Source organism: Scyliorhinus torazame, chromosome 5 (assembly GCF_047496885.1).
Source record: "Scyliorhinus torazame isolate Kashiwa2021f chromosome 5, sScyTor2.1, whole genome shotgun sequence".
Classification (NCBI taxonomy): Eukaryota; Metazoa; Chordata; class Chondrichthyes; order Carcharhiniformes; family Scyliorhinidae; genus Scyliorhinus; species Scyliorhinus torazame.
Window position 1 is genome coordinate 97,833,428 of NC_092711.1, and position 15,952 is coordinate 97,849,379.

A 15,952-nucleotide genomic window follows, 5' to 3' on the forward strand; every position below is an offset into this window, starting at 1 on the left:
AAAGATAGATGGGTGATGGTGAGAGGGGCTGGGAGGAAGCAGTCAATACAGGGATCCCCTGTGGCCGTTCCCCTTAGTAACAAGTATACCACTTTGGATACTGTTGGGGGGGGGGACTTACCAGGGTTAAGCCATGGGGTACAGGTCTCTCGCACAGAGTCTGTCCCTGTTGCTCAGAAGGGAAGAGGGGAGAGGAGTAGAGCATTAGTCATTGGCGACTCCATAGTTAGGGGGATAGGAGATTCTGTGGGAACGAGAGAGACTCATGGTTGGTGTGTTGCCTCCCAGGTGCCAGGGTGCGTGATGTCTCGGATCGTGTTTTCGGGATCCTTAAGGGGGAAGGGGAGCAGCCCCAAGTCATGGTCCACATAGGTACCAACGACATAGGTAGGAAAAGGGATAGGGATGTAAGGCAGGGATTCAGGGAGCTAGGGTGGAAACTTAGATCTAGGACAAACAGAGTTATTATCTCTGGGTTGTTACCCGTGCCACGTGATAGCGAGACGAGGAATAGGGAGAGAGAGGAGTTCAACACGTGGCTACAGGGATGGTGCAGGAGGGAGGGGTTTCAGATTTCTGGATAATTGGGGCTCATTCTGGGGTCAGTGAGACCTCTACAAACGGGATGGTCTGCACCTGGACCAGAAGTGTACCAATATCCTGGGGGGGAAATTTGCTAATGCTCTTCGGGAGGGTTTAAACTAGTTCAGCAGGGGCTTGGGAACCTGAATTGTAGCTCCAGTATACAGGATGTTGAGAGTAGTGAGGTCATGAGTAGGGTTTCAAAGTTGCAGGAGTGTACCGGCAGGCAGGAAGGTGGTTTAAAGTGTGTCTTCTTCAATGCCAGGAGCATCCGGAATAAGGTGGGTGAACTTGCGGCATGGGTTGGTACCTGGGACTTCGATGTTGTGGCCATTTCGGAGACATGGATAGAGCAGGGACAGGAATGGTTGTTGCAGGTGCCGAGGTTTAGATATTTCAGTAAGCTCAGGGAAGGTGGTAAAAGAGGGGGAGGGATGGCATTGTTAGTCAAGGACAGTATGGTGGCAGAAAGGACGTTTGATGAGGACTCGTCTACTGAGGTAGTATGGGCTGAGGTTAGAAACAGGAAAGGAGAGGTCACCTTGTTAGGGGTTTTCTATAGGCCTCCGAAAAGTTCCAGAGATGTAGAGGAAAGGATTGCAAAGATGATTCTGGACAGGAGCGAAAGCAACAGGGTAGTTGTTATGGGGGACTGCAACTTTCCAAATATTGACTGGAAACTCTATAGTTCGAGTACTTTAGATGGGTCTGTTTTTGTCCAATGTTTGCAGGAGGGTTTCCTGACACAGTATGTAGATAGGCCAATGAGAGGCAAGGCTATATTGGATTTGGTACTGGGTAATAAACCAGGACAGGTGTTAGATTTGGAAGTAGGTGAGCACTTTGGTGATAGTGACCACAATTCGATTAAGTTTACTTTCGTGATGGAAAGGGATAGGTATATACCACAGGGCAAGAGTTATATCTGGGGAAAGGCAATTATGATGCGATGAGGCAAGACTTAGGATACATCGGATGGAGATGAAAACTGCAGGAGATGGGCACAATGGAAATGTGGAGCTTGTTGAAGGAACAGCTACTGCGTGTCCTGGATAAGTATGTACCTGTCAGGCAGGGAGGAAGTGGTCGAGTGAGGGAACCGTGGTTTACTAAAGCAGTCGAAACACTTGTCAAGAGGAAGTAGACTTATGTAAAGATGAGACATGAAGGTTCAGTTAGGGTGCTCGAGAGTTACAAGTTAGCTAGGAAGGACCTAAAGAGAGAGCTAAGAAGAGCCAGGAGGGGACATGAGAAGTCTTTGGCAGGTAGGATCAAGGATAACCCTAAAGCTTTCTATAGATATGTCAGGAATATAAAAGAATGACTAGGGTAAGAGTAGGGCCAGTCAAGGACAGTAGTGGGAAGTTGTGCTTGGAGTCCGAGGAGATAGGAGAGGTGCTAAATTAATATTTTTCGTCAGTATTCACACAGGAAAAAGACAATGTTGTCGAGGAGAATACTGAGATTCAGGCTACTAGACTAGAAGGGCTTGAGGTTCATAAGGAGGAGGTGTTAGCAATTCTGGAAAGTGTGAAAATAGATAAGTCACCTGGCCCAGTGATTTATGGGATTTATCCTAGGATTCTCTGGGAAGCTAGGGAGGAGATTGCTGAGCCTTTGGCCTTGATCATTAAGTCATCTTTGTCTGCAGGAATAGTGCCAGAAGACTGGAGGATAGAAAATGTTGTCCCCTTGTTCAAGAAGGGGAGTAGACATAAGCCCGGTAACTATAGACCAGTGAGCCTTACTTCTGTTGTGGGCAAAATCTTGGAAAGGTTTATAAGAGATAGGATGTATAATCATCTGGAAAGGAATAATATGATTAGAGATAGTCAACATGGTTTTGTGAAGGGTAGGTCGTGCCTCACAAACCTTATAGAGTTCTTTGAGAAGGTGACCAAACAGGTGGATGAGGGTAAAGCAGTTGATGTGGTGTATATGGATTTCGGTGGGCCCCGATCGCGGGCCAGGCCACCGTGGGGGCACCTCCCGGGGCCAGATCCCCCCTGCCCCCCCAAGAACCCCGGAGGGCGCCCACGCCGCCAGGTCCTGCCGGTAAGGACCTACTCCAATTTACGCCGGCGGGACTGGCAAAAAACGGGCGGGACTTCGGCCCATTGTGGGCCGGAGAATTATGGCAGCCCCAGGGCCCATTGAGTCGCGCTGGTCCCCGCCATTCTCCGAGGCGGGCGGCGCGATTCACGCCGGGCTGCATTTTGGGGTGCCGAATAATTTGGAGGACGGTGGGGGTTGGATTCACGGAGACCCCCGGCGATTCTCCGACCCGGAGGAGGGGGTCGGAGAATCCCGCCCCTAATTTATAGATTCCAATTTAAAAGATTTAATATGTACACAGTCTTTGGTATTTGAGCTATCTCATCTACTAAAAGTAAACTAAAAAAATACTCAACACAAATGAAATTTTAAAATCGCTTATTATCACAAGTAGGCTTCAATGAAGTTACTGTGAAAAGCCCCTAGTCGCCACATTCCGGCGCCTGTTTGGGGAGGCTGGTACAGGAATTGAACCGTGCTGCTGGCCTGCCTTGGTCTGCTTTCAAAGCCAGCGATTTAGCCCTGTGCTAAACAGCCCCTTGTACAGACGGGAATGTGATTGCGTGACTACATCACTTAATAAAGGAGTCAGTGAAAGTGGAAAAGGAGACCATGGAAACCAAAAATTAACTCCTGAAAATCAGAGAGCATCTCTCGAGAAAATCTCAAGAAGAGCCATTGAAAAAATATATTTTGAGCCCTGGAGTCGGATCTTTCAGATGCTGAATTGTAGATTTTACACCAAAGATTTATTTAAAATAGAAGCAAAAGTTCAGAAATTTATTCTAAACAGGTTTCTGCTGAGAGTTCTTGAATGAAGGGGAAAGATCACAGATGGTGCTTTTAAAAATAGACACTGGTAGCCCCCACAATAAATGACATTTTCAGCAGATTAAGTTCCAGCGGTTATAGGGGTTAACATCAGCAAGTACAAAATATTGTCAGATGATCAATACTAAACAACAGCAACAACAGCAGAATCCAACCCCTGCAGTCATTTATGAACTTGCTGATGTCTCTGGAGACATCGTGACTGAGTGAATCCCTTCCCACACACACACAGCAGTTGAATGGTCTCTTAGTGTGAGTGCGTTGGTGTGTCAGCAAGTTGAAAGACTTCACGAATCCATTCCCACACACTGAGCAGGTAAACGGTTTCTCCCCAGTGTGAGTGCGCTGTTAAGCAGTGAGGTTGGACGACCGATTGAATCCCTTCCCACACACGGAGCATGTGAATGGTCTCTCCGCAGTGTGAGTGCGTTGGTGAGCAGTGAGGTTGGATGACTGCCTGAAACTCTTTCCACAGGAGGTGCAGCCGAATGGTTTCTCTTCAGTGTGAATTCGCTGGTGTCTCAGAAGGGTGGGTAAAACTGTGAATCCCTTCCCACACACAAAGCAAGTAAACGGTCTTTCCCCAGTATGGAGCCGCTGGTGTACAAGGAGGGAGGATGCCTGTCTGAAACTCTTTCCACAGGAAGTGCAGCTGAATGGTTTCTCCTTAATGTGAACTCGCTGGTGTGACAGCAAGTGGGATGATCCGGTGAATCCCTTCCCACACACAGAGCAGGTGAATGGCCGCTCACCTCTATGAACACGCTGGTGTGACAGCAGGTGGAATGACTGAGTGAATCCCTTCCCACAGTCGGAGCAGGCGAACGGCCTCTCCCCAGTGTGAGTGCGTTGATGTACAGTGAGTGCTGAAGAATGCCTGAACCTCTTTCCACAGGAGGTGCAGATGAATAGCTTTTCCTCAGTGTGAATCCACTGGTGAGACCAAAGGCCAGATGACTGAATGAATCCCTCCCCACACACACAGCAGGTGAATGGCCTCTCCCCAGTGTGACTGCGCCAATGGTTTTCCAGCAGGGAAGGGTAACTGAATCCCTCACATTTCCACGGTCTCTCCATGGTGCAGTGTCCTTGTGTCTCTCCAAGTTGGATGATCGCTTGAAGTCTTCTCCACATACAGGACACATGTATGGTTTCTCCCCAATGTGAATGGTCGTGATGTTTCTTCAGGCTGTGTAACTGGTTAAAGCTCTTTCCTCAGTCAGTTCACTGGAACACTCTCACTCAGGTGTGTTTGTCTCAATATCTTTCCAGTCACACTGATGTTTAAAAGTGTTTCTCACAGACAGAAGAGACAATCGTTTCTCCTTCAACATTCAAAGTCTGAGGATTTTCAGGTCCTGATGAATTGAGTGACTGTCAGATGATGTTTAGTTTCAGTCTCACATCTGTAAATCCTCCTTTCTAATATCCTGTAAAAGGAATTTACAAACGTCATCACTGTCAGTGGAGCATATAAATTCTGAACAGACAATTCTAGTTTCTCTGGAACATTTTTTCCTCTCTTGTTCCCCCAAAGCTGTAAATCCCCCTCCCACACACTCTCCCTCCTCCCTGGGCTGAAATCCAAACCCATCTCCCCATCTGCACCATTTCTTTCCTCCACTCCCAGTTTTCTCCCTCCCCCTCCTCTGCCTGGGTTCAGTTCTCCAGCTCCTGTCTGCAGACTGACAATAAAATCAATTATTTTCTTTGTCAATTATTCTTTTTGTCTACTATGTATGGACTGTGTACGTTCCCTTGGCCACAGAAAAATACTTTTCACTGTTCTTCGGTACATGTGACAATAAATCAACCAATCAGCCGTGTGAATCATCAACAAGATGCACTGCAGTAACTCACCAAGGTTCCTTAGACAGCACCTTCCAAACCCACAACCACTACCATCTAGAAGGACATGAGCAACAGATACCGGGAACCCCATCACCTGGAGGTTCACCAAGTCATTCAGCACCCTGACATTAAAATATATCACCGCTCCTTCACTGTCGCTGGGGCAACATCCTGGAACTACGTCACTGACAGCACAGTGGGTGTACCTACACCTCAAGGACAGCAGTGGTTCAAGAAGGCAACTCACCATCACCTTCTGATGGGAAACTCGGAATGGGTAATAAATGCTGGCCTAGCCAGCGACGCCCACATCCCGCCAAAAATTGAATAAAAAATATATATCTGCTGCTCCTGTCCTAGGTGGTAGTGGCTGCATGCCTGAGTGTGTGGGTGTGTCAGTCAATGTGTGCGGGGAGTGTCTGGTGTGTTCTTGATGTAAGGGTATCTGCTGATTAGATGGGAGTGGTTGTTGGTTTGGAAGGTGCTGTTCCCTGTTTCTGTAGTGTAGTGATTATCATGTTTGCTTAAAGGCCCTCGGTTTAAAACTGCACAGAAACATTATCAAACCCCATTCATTTCTGTGTGTGGAAAAGTTACGCGATTGACATTTTCAGTATTCATTTACACCCATCCTGAATTGCCCTTGAATTGGGTTGCTGAGTTGATCTGCCGTGTGGAACCCCGATCCCCAGGGCTTCAGCCTGGTTCTCTGCTTTACTAGTCTAGATGTGGAGATGCCAGCATTGGACTGGGGTGAGCACAGTAAGAAGTATTACAACACCAAGTTAAAGTCCAACAGGTTTGTGTCGAATCACATGCTTTCGGAGCGCAGCTCCATCCTCAGGTGAATGAAGAGGTGGGTTCCACAACCACATGTATAGACAAATTCAATGATGCAAGATGATACTTTGAATGCAAATCTTTGCAGGTAATTAAATCTTTACAGGTCCAGACGGTGCAACTGGAGAGAGGGATAATCACAGATTAAAGAGATGTGAATTGTCTCAAGCGAGAACAGTTGGTAGGATTTCGCAAGCCCAGGCCAGATTGTGGGGGGTGAATGTAATACAACATGAATCCAAGGTCTCGGTTGAGGCTGTACCCATGCGTGCGGAACTTGGCTATCAGTTTCTGCTTGGCGATACTGCATTGCTGCACGTCCTGAAGGCTGCCTACCTGAGCCCACACCTCCACCCTATCCCCATAACCCAGTCACCCCACCTAACCTTTTTGGACACTAAGGCAATTTAGCATGGCTAATCCACCGAACCTGCACATCTTTGGACTCATGTCTGTGCTATCACTAAGACTGCCCGTTTCCACCTACATTACATTATCCGGCCTCTCTCTTGTGTCTGTGTGCCTGGGCTGAAACCTCGGTCATGCCTTTGTCACCTCCCGATTCGACAATTCCATTACACACCTGGCTCCCCCACATTCTACCTCTGTAAACTTAAATCCATCCAAATGTCTGCTACCCATGTCTTAATTCACAGCAAGTTCCTTTCCCCTATGATCCCTGTGCTCCGAGACTTGCATTCGCTCCCAGTCAATTCTCACCCTTGTTTTCAAATCCCTCCATGGCCTCATCTCTCCCTGGGTCTGTCATCTCCTCCAGCCCCACAACCCCCTGAGATATCTGCACAGTTCTGATCCTGGACTCTTGCACACCCCCGATTCCAATAACTCCGCCATGGTTTTAAGTTCCCTCGGCCCCAAGCACTGAATTCCCTCCCTAAACCTCCCTGTCTCCACCTCACTTACCTTCTTTCAGACTCTCTTTAAAACTCACCTCTTTGACCTCCTTTTGTTTCTGGGTGCCTCACTTTGTTTTATAATGTTCCTGTGAGGTTGACTGGGATGATTTATGATGTTAAAGGTGTTATATAAATAGAAGTTGTTGTTGTTGACTGTAACCCTGACCTCCTGTTTTACATCCCATTGGTTTCACAACAAACTCTATCTCTGATGTTTTGCCCCCTGCGGGTTTGCAGCCTCTATAAAGACCGCGGCGGTTTACTCAGGCCTATCACCGGGAGCAGGCCGCAGCTGCCCCGCCGCTCGATGCAAACCCGGGCCCGGAAACTTCTTATTGGGGTTTGGAGCCTACACCGGAGATCAGTGAAACCTCCCGTCCGAGAGCAGCATCGGCACTGCGCATGCTCCAGCTCACAATGCCCAGGGAGTGATTGACGGCAGCTCTGGGCCAGTAGGAAGAGAGAGGTGGGCCTGGAGGACCGAGTGGTTGCAGTGGGTCCTCCAACCAATTGGAGTGAATGAAGGGCGGGGCTGAGCCGGGTCTCCGACGTGAGGTGGAGCATGCGCAGTACCGATGACAACTCAGGATTCAGGCGGGAGGTTGGAAATCCTGAGCCGGTCAAATTCGATCAGGTGAGTCATGAGGGAGGGATGGAGCCGGCGGATGGGTCTGGAGGCTTCATAAACACTCCATGCAGCCCGAAGCCCCGAATACGAAGGTCGATACAGCAGTTCATCCAACGAAAGCTGCTCGGGCTTTTCCCCGAGACAGGCCCGAGTGGCCGGGCGCATGCGGACGGAGCGAGAGCCCTGGCGTTGCCCCCTCTTCCTATTGGTCCGAACCCGCCGTCAATCAGTCCCCGGGCATTGTGAGCTGGAGCAAACCCTTCCCAATCATTGTCAGCTCCCTGGTTTGCAGCTGCGGAGCTTCTCCCTCCCGGGAACAGGCCCAGGTTAACGGGCACCATCCTGCTTCAGACACTGGAGGATGGTTCGCATCATAGAACATATAGAACGATACAGCGCAGTACAGGCCCTTCGGCCCACGATGTTGCACCGAAACAAAAGCCATCTAACCTACACTATGCCATTATCATCCATATGTTTATCCAATAAACTTTTAAATGCCCTCAATGTTGGCGAGTTCACTACTGTAGCAGGTAGGGCATTCCACGGCCTCACTACTCTTTGCGTAAAGAACCTACCTCTGTCCTATATCTATTACCCCTCAGTTTAAAGCTATGTCCCCTCGTGCTAGCCATATCCATCCGCGGGAGAAGGCTCTCACTGTCCACCCTATCCAACCCCCTGATCATTTTGTATGCCTCTATTAAGTCTCCTCTTAACCTTCTTCTCTCCAACGAAAACAACCTCAAGTCCATCAGCCTTTCCTCATAAGATTTTCCCTCCATACCAGGCAACATCCTGGTAAATCTCCTCTGCACCCGCTCCAAAGCCTCCACGTCCTTCCTATAATGCGGTGACCAGAACTGTACGCAATACTCCAAATGCGGCCGTACCAGAGTTCTGTACAGCTGCAACATGACCTCCCGACTCCGGAACTCAATCCCTCTACCAATAAAGGCCAACACTCCATAGGCCTTCTTCACAACCCTATCAACCTGGGTGGCAACTTTCAGGGATCTATGTACATGGACACCTAGATCCCTCTGCTCATCCACACTTTCAAGAACTTTACCATTAGCCAAATATTCCGCATTCCTGTTATTCCTTCCAAAGTGAATCACCTCACACTTCTCTACATTAAACTCCATTTGCCACCTCTCAGCCCAGCTCTGCAGCTTATCTATATCCCTCTGTAACCTGCTACATCCTTCCACACTATCGACAACACCACCAACTTTAGTATCGTCTGCAAATTTACTCACCCACCCTTCTGCGCCTTCCTCTAGGTCATTGATAAAAATGACAAACAGCAACGGCCCCAGAACAGATCCTTGTGGTACTCCACTTGTGACTGTACTCCATTCTGAACATTTCCCATCAACCACCACCCTCTGTCTTCTTTCAGCTAGCCAATTTCTGATCCACATCTCTAAATCACCCTCAATCCCCAGCCTCCGTATTTTTTGCAATAGCCTACCGTGGGGAACCTTATCAAACGCTTTGCTGAAATCCATATACACCACATCAACTGCTCTACCCTCGTCTACCTGTTCAGTCACCTTCTCAAAGAACTCAATAAGGTTTGTGAGGCATGACCTACCCTTCACAAAGCCATGCTGACTATCCCTGATCATATTATTCCTATCTAGATGATTATAAATCTTGTCTCTTATAATCCCCTCCAAGACTTTACCCACTACAGACGTGAGGCTCACCGGTCTATAGTTGCCGGGGTTGTCTCTGCTCCCCTTTTTGAACAAAGGGACCACATTTGCTGTCCTCCAGTCCTCTGGCACTATTCCTGTAGCCAATGATGACATAAAAATCAAAGCCAAAGGTCCAGCAATCTCTTCCCTGGCCTCCCATAGAATCCTAGGATAAATCCCATCAGGTCCCGGGGACTTATCTATTTTCAGCCTGTCCAGAATTGCCAACACCTCTTCCCTACGCACCTCAATGCCATCTATTCTATTAGCCTGGGGCTCAGCATTCAGAGGATGGGAAAGGGGGGGGATAATATTTTATTGTCAGTCTGCAGACAGGAGCTGGAGAACTGAACCCAGGCAGAGGAGAGGGAGGGAGAAAACTGGGAGTGGAGGAAAGAGATGGTGAGATGGGTTTGGATTTCAGCCCAGGGAGGAGGGAGAGTGCGTGGGACGGGGATTTAGAGCTTTGGGGGAACAAGAGAGGAAAAAATGTTCCAGAGAAACTAGAATTGCCTGTTCAGAATTTCTATCCTGGACTGACAGTGATGGCTTTTGTAAACTCCTTTCACAGGGGGTTAGAATTGGAGAATTTGCACACAACAAACTGAACCCAACAGAAAGGTTTGTCTCTTTGCGAATACTATCCTGCATTGACAGTGATTACTTTTATAACATGAGAGATTACAGCTCTCAGGAAAGATTAAATGGAGTGGGGCCCTTTTTCTATCGACAACAACAAATGAAGCAGTGACATGCTATAAATCTTTTAAATTATCAGTACTGTGGAGAGGGGCGATGTGAGAGAGTGACCATTAATAAACAAGTCATAAATACGGACAAATTTATTTATCACAGGTTCAGAATGTGCAACTCATTACCATGGAAAGGAGTTGAGGAAGGTGCTGAGATGTTTTCAAAATGCAACGGGACAAGCACATGAGAGAAAATGGAATCGATAATCAGCTGAAAGGCTGAGATTTGATAGGTGTGACTGTCAGAGATGTGTGCCGAGTATTGACAGCAGCAGAATCTGACAGAATGGCCTGTTTGTGTCTTATATATTCACAGTAATTCAATGTAATCGCCTTTTACAGAATATTTGCAGATGCAAACATCATGTCGAGATCTGACAGTCACTTGATTCATCAGGACCGGCCTTTCAACGTGGAAGGAGAAATGTTTGTCTCTTTTGACTTTCGGAAAAAATGTCAAAAATCACTGTCATTGGAAAAGCACCGAGACACAGACATCTAAGTAATTTTCCACAGTTAGCTGGAACTGAGCTCTAACCAATCACACAGCATGAAATTAAATTGCAGCATTTACATTAGGGAGACACCATACTCAGGCTTCAACTGATGATCCAAGTTGGAGAGACATAAGGCCATTCGCACCAAAGGAATCAAGAAGCAGCAATAGGACATTCAGCCACGTGAGCCTGTTCCACCATTTAATAACTTCACGGCTGATCTGACAGTGACCTCAAATCTGCATCCCACCTACACCTGATCACTTGTTGATAACTATGATGAAACCGTGGACATGTGGGGACTGTGGGATGGGATTCAATTATCCTTCTGAATTGGAAACTCATCGACGTATTCACACTGGGGAAAGGCCGTTCACCTGCTCCATGTGTGGGAAGGGATTCACTCGGTCATCCCACCTCCTGACACACTAACTTGTTCATACTGATCAGAGACCTTTTAAATGTGCTGACTGTGGAAAGAGCTTTAAAAGCAGAAAGGATTTACTGTTGCATCAACGCACTCACACTGGGGAGAGGCCGTTCATCTGTTTGGAATGTGGGAAGGGATTTAATGATTTGTCAAACCTCCGGATTCACCATCAGATTCACTCTGACCAGAGCCCGTTTAAATGTGCTGACTGTGAAAAGAGCTTTAAACACAGAAAGGATTTACTGACACATCAACGCACTCACACCAGGGAGAGGCCATTCACCTGCTCCATGTGTGGGAAGGGATTCACTCGGTCATCAATCCTCCTGAGACACCAACTTGTTCATACTGATCAGAAACCTTTTAAATGTGCTGACTGTGAGAAGAGCTTTAAAAGTAAAATGAATTTACTGAGACACCAACGCACTCACACTGGGGAGAGGCCATTCACCTGCTCCGTGTGTGGGACGGGATTCACTCAGTCATCAGTCCTCCTGAGACACCAACTTGTTCATACTGATCAGAGATCTTTTAAATGTTCCGACTGTGAGAAGAGCTTTAAAAGTAAACTGAATCTGCTGAAACACCAGCGAGTTCACACTGAAACAGAATCATAGAATATACAGTGCCAAAGGAGGGCATTTGGCCCATCGAGTGCACCGGCCCTTGCAAAAAGCACCTTACTTAAGCCCATACCTCCAACCTAACCCATAACCCCACCTCACCTTTTTGGACAGAAAGGGCAATTTAGCATGGCCAATCCATCTAACCTGCACATCTTTGGACTGTGGGGGGAAACCGGAGCACCCGGAGGAAACCCACGCAGACACTGGGACAACGCGCAGACTCCGCACAGACAGTGACCCAAGCAGGGAATCAAACCAGGGACCCTGGAGCTGTGAAGCAACAGTGCTAACCACTGAGCTACTGTGTCACCCAAAAGTGGGAGCGGTACTTGGGAGAGGTTGTTCAACTGCTCCGTGTGTGGGAGGAGATTCACTCAGTCAAACAACCTGCACAGGCATCAGCAAGTTCCCAGGCAACAGCAGGGTTTGGATTCAGACGTTGTTGCTGCTGTTAGTCACATCTAGGACTGAATGATGCCTGGACGTCTGTTTCCAGTGGGGCTCCACAGTTTCCGGTATATATCAATGATTTAGACTTAAATGTATGCACCAGGATTATACAAAAGTTGCTGATGTGTTTCAGACAATGAGGGAGAAAGCCATGGGCTGGGTCAGGTGGACAGAAAGGTGGGAAATTGAAATTTAGATAATGAGAGGTTAGGAACACACTTCAGTTAACTCCCGATAAAAATAAGGTCACTTCAGGATAATGGAAAAAACTGGGGGAACTACAAATAATCCTTTAAAAAAAAAAAAATTCAGAGTACCCAATTATTATTATTTTTCTCCAATTAAGGGGTATTTTAGCCTGGCCAATCCACCTAACCTGCACATCTTTGGGTTGTGGGGGTGAAACCCATGCAGACATGGGGAGAATGTGCAAACTCCACACGGACAGTGACCCAGGGCCGGGATTCAAACCCGGGTTCTCAGCGCTGTAGTCCCAGTGCTAACCACTGCTCCACGTGCTGTCCTAGCTACAAATAATTCTAATAACTTTATTGAACAGTTCTCAAATGGAAAGGCACTTGACCACATTAAAACTAAGGATCTGCAATAGACGTTTGATCCAGCAAGTCATATTTAGGGCAAGATTATAAATGGAGGGCATCCATTTCAAGTGATTATAATAAACAATGCTGAACAAGGCTAGGAGAGTGGGCAAAGAAGTGGCAGATGGAATACAATGTGGAAAAGTGTGAGGTTATGGACTTTCGAAGCAGGCATAGACTATTTTCTAAATGGTGAAATGCTGAGGAAATCACAAGCACGAAGGGACTTGGGAGACCTTGTTCAAGATTCTCTTCAGGTTAACGTGCAGGGTCAGTCGGCAGTTAGGAAGGCAAATTCAATGTATTTGTGTCGAGTGGGCTAGAATACAAGACAAGGGATGTACCTCTGAGGCTATATAAGGCTCTGATCTGACCCATTTGGAGTATTATGAGCCGTTTTGGGCCCGTATCTAAGTAAGGATGTGCTGGCCGTGGAAAGGGTCCAGAGGAGGTTTACAAGAATGATCCCTGGAATGAAGAGCGTGTCGTATGAGGAACGGTTGAGGACTCTGGGTCTGTACTCGTTGGAGTTTAGAAGGATATGGGGGGATCTTATTAAAACTTACAGGATACTGCGAGGCCTGGGTAGAGAGGACATGGAGAAGATGTTTCCACTTGTAGGGAAAACTAGAAGCAGAGGACACAATCTCAGACCAAAGGGCGATCCTTTAAAACAGAGTAAGAAGTCTTACAACACCAGGTTAAAATCCAACAGGTTTGTTTCGACTCACTAGCTTTAGGGGCACAGTTCCTTCCTCAGGTGATGAGGAGGAATTAAAACAGATGAGGAGGAATTTCTTCAGTCAGAGGGTGGTGAATCTGTGGAACTCTTTGCCACAGAATGCCGTGGAGGCCAAATCACTGAGTGTCTTGAAGACAGAGATAGATAGGTTCTTGATTAATAAGGGGATCAAGGGTTATGGGGAGAAAGCAGGAGAATGGAGATGGGAAAAATATCAGCCATGATTTACTGGCGGAGCAGATTCGATGGGCCGTGTGTCCTAATTCTGCTCCTATGTCTTATGATGTGAAGAAAACCATTCTGTGCTGCATGTGGGATCATGAATGCACTGCTCGAAAATGTGGTGGAAGCAGATTCAATTGATGCCTTGAAAAGAGAATTGGACAACTATCTGTTACTGTCAGATCAGCCATGAGGTTATTAAATGGTGGAGCAGACTGGGCTGAATAGCCAACTCCAGCTCCTTGCTCATCTGTTCGTATCTTTTGAGGAGAAAAATATCTGCAGAGTTCAGGGCCAAGGACAGGGGATTGTGACTGTTGCAGAAAGTTGGCACAGATACAATTTGTTGAGTGCCTTTGTTTTGTGCTGTCACCTTTCTATGTCACTGTGTTATGAGGGAAATGCAGTGCACCAATGCAAGAGAGGCAGATTGCTCCCTCGATATGGATTGGATTTGTTTATTGTCACGTGCACCGAAGTACAGTGAAAAGTATTATTCTGCGAGCAGCTCAAACAGATCATTTTGTACATGAAAAGAAAGTAAACTAAAAAGAAAATACATAATAGGGCAACCCAAGGTACACAATGTAAATATATAGACAAAGGCATTGGTTGAAGCATACAGGAGTGTAGTATTAATCAGGTCAGTCCATAAGAGGGTCGTTTCTGAGTGGTAATAGCGGGGAAGAAGCTGTTTAGAATCTGTTTCTGCGTGTTCTCAGACTTTTGTGTCTCCTGCTGATGGAAGAAGTTGGAAGAGTGAGTAAGCTGGGTGGGAGGGGTCATTGATTATGCTGCCCGCTTTCCCAAGACAGCGGGAGGTGTGGATAGAATCAATGGATGGGAGGCAGGTTTGTGTGATGGACTGGGCTGTGTTCACTACTCTCTGAAGTTTCTTCCGGTCTTGGACCAAGCAGTTGCTATACCAGGCAGTGATGCAGCCAGATAGGATGCTTTCTATGGTGCATCTGTAAAAGTTGGGAAGAGTCAGTGCGGACATGCCAAACTTAGTTTCCTGAAGAAGTATAGGTGCTGTTGTGCTTTCTTGGTGGTAGTGTCGATGTGCATGGACCAGGACAGATATTTGGTGATGGAAACCCTGTGCCCCCGTGCAGGAGAGGCTGGTTGTTGGGCAGTGTGAGCTGATCATGGCTTGATAAAGACTAAGGCAGGTGTCAAGACCCTTGGAGTGAAAACAGGTCTGGAGGGAGTGGGGCAAAAAACCTGGGGAGTTGCATTTTGCATGAATCGTGAGTGTGACCCAGTCACAATTATGAACAGTAAACAAATCTATCACTGATTTGATGCGATGATTTACCGTGTCCCAGGTGTTGTAAATACTGTACATACTGTAGATCAGCCTGCTTGTGCCCATGTCTAAGTGATATCTTATCAGAATAATGTGCTTCTGTATTAAATAAAGTATCCAAACCTCTCATTGTGCTTCATGCCCAGCATCTTGCCTAATTGTGGATCTTCTGTTTTGCTGACTGGGAAATAGAATCTTCCTGTTTACTAATTGCTCTATGGCGGCTGTGTTACCCAGAATCCCCCGCGCTGCAGAAAGTTCCCGATCAGTGAGTGTACGAGGCCCGTGCACAGGTGCAGTGTGGGTGTGTGCTCTGAGCATGCTCAGTGTCAGTCATGGTGAGAGAGTGAGGAGGAGCTGGGTTGAACACAACAGTGAGCTGCACCCCTGTGAGAAGGGCATCTCCCAGTCTCTGTTTGACTCTCCTACAGCTTCCTATCTTGGTTGAGTTGGACACGGAATTCTCATCATTTGAGCTGGAAAAGGCCATTGATTGCTGAGCAAGCAGAAAGCACCCGGCAAGGATGGAATTCCAGCTGAACTGCTCACACACAGACAGTCCCATCGACTGTCACACCTTCCTGCCCTCCTCTTTTGGGCTGTGAGACTGGTCCACAGAACATGTGTGATGCAATAAAAACAGCAGTGACAGAGGAGACAGCATCAACCACAGGGACATCTCACTCCTTAGAGTCAGGGGAAGACCTTCACTTGGCTGATGTTTAAAAGATTCATCTACTTGCAGACTGAGTGTATCCAGAAGCACAGTGCGGTCTCTGTGCTGACAGATCTACAGTGAACATGATCTCCACATACCAGCTACAAGGGAAGAGAACAATTGGGATTTGATCTAAAGTGTCAGTGCTGCGAAAGTGAAATGTTCTAATTACTGAGTGAAAGTAAACCTTTCAG

The 15,952-nt window shown here is 47.2% G+C and overlaps 1 protein-coding gene and 1 long non-coding RNA gene across 2 annotated transcripts; one reads left to right on the forward strand and one right to left on the reverse strand.

The window, feature by feature from the left end:
• Positions 1-3,350: 3,350 nt before the first annotated feature.
• On the reverse strand, positions 3,351-7,426 carry LOC140421523 (uncharacterized). The gene is made up of 2 exons (XM_072506314.1): positions 7,112-7,426; positions 3,351-4,898 (listed from the first exon to the last, which is right to left on the reverse strand). Exon 2 carries the CDS (start codon positions 4,600-4,602, stop codon positions 3,817-3,819), a length of 786 nt encoding a protein of 261 aa, XP_072362415.1. The 5' UTR covers positions 4,603-4,898; positions 7,112-7,426; the 3' UTR covers positions 3,351-3,816.
• A 175-nt stretch (positions 7,427-7,601) lies between these two features.
• LOC140421531 (uncharacterized) lies at positions 7,602-15,169 on the forward strand. Its single transcript, XR_011946882.1, has 2 exons — positions 7,602-7,710; positions 10,266-15,169. It is a non-coding gene; the product is annotated as an uncharacterized lncRNA (long non-coding RNA).
• The last annotated feature ends 783 nt before the right edge of the window (positions 15,170-15,952 follow it).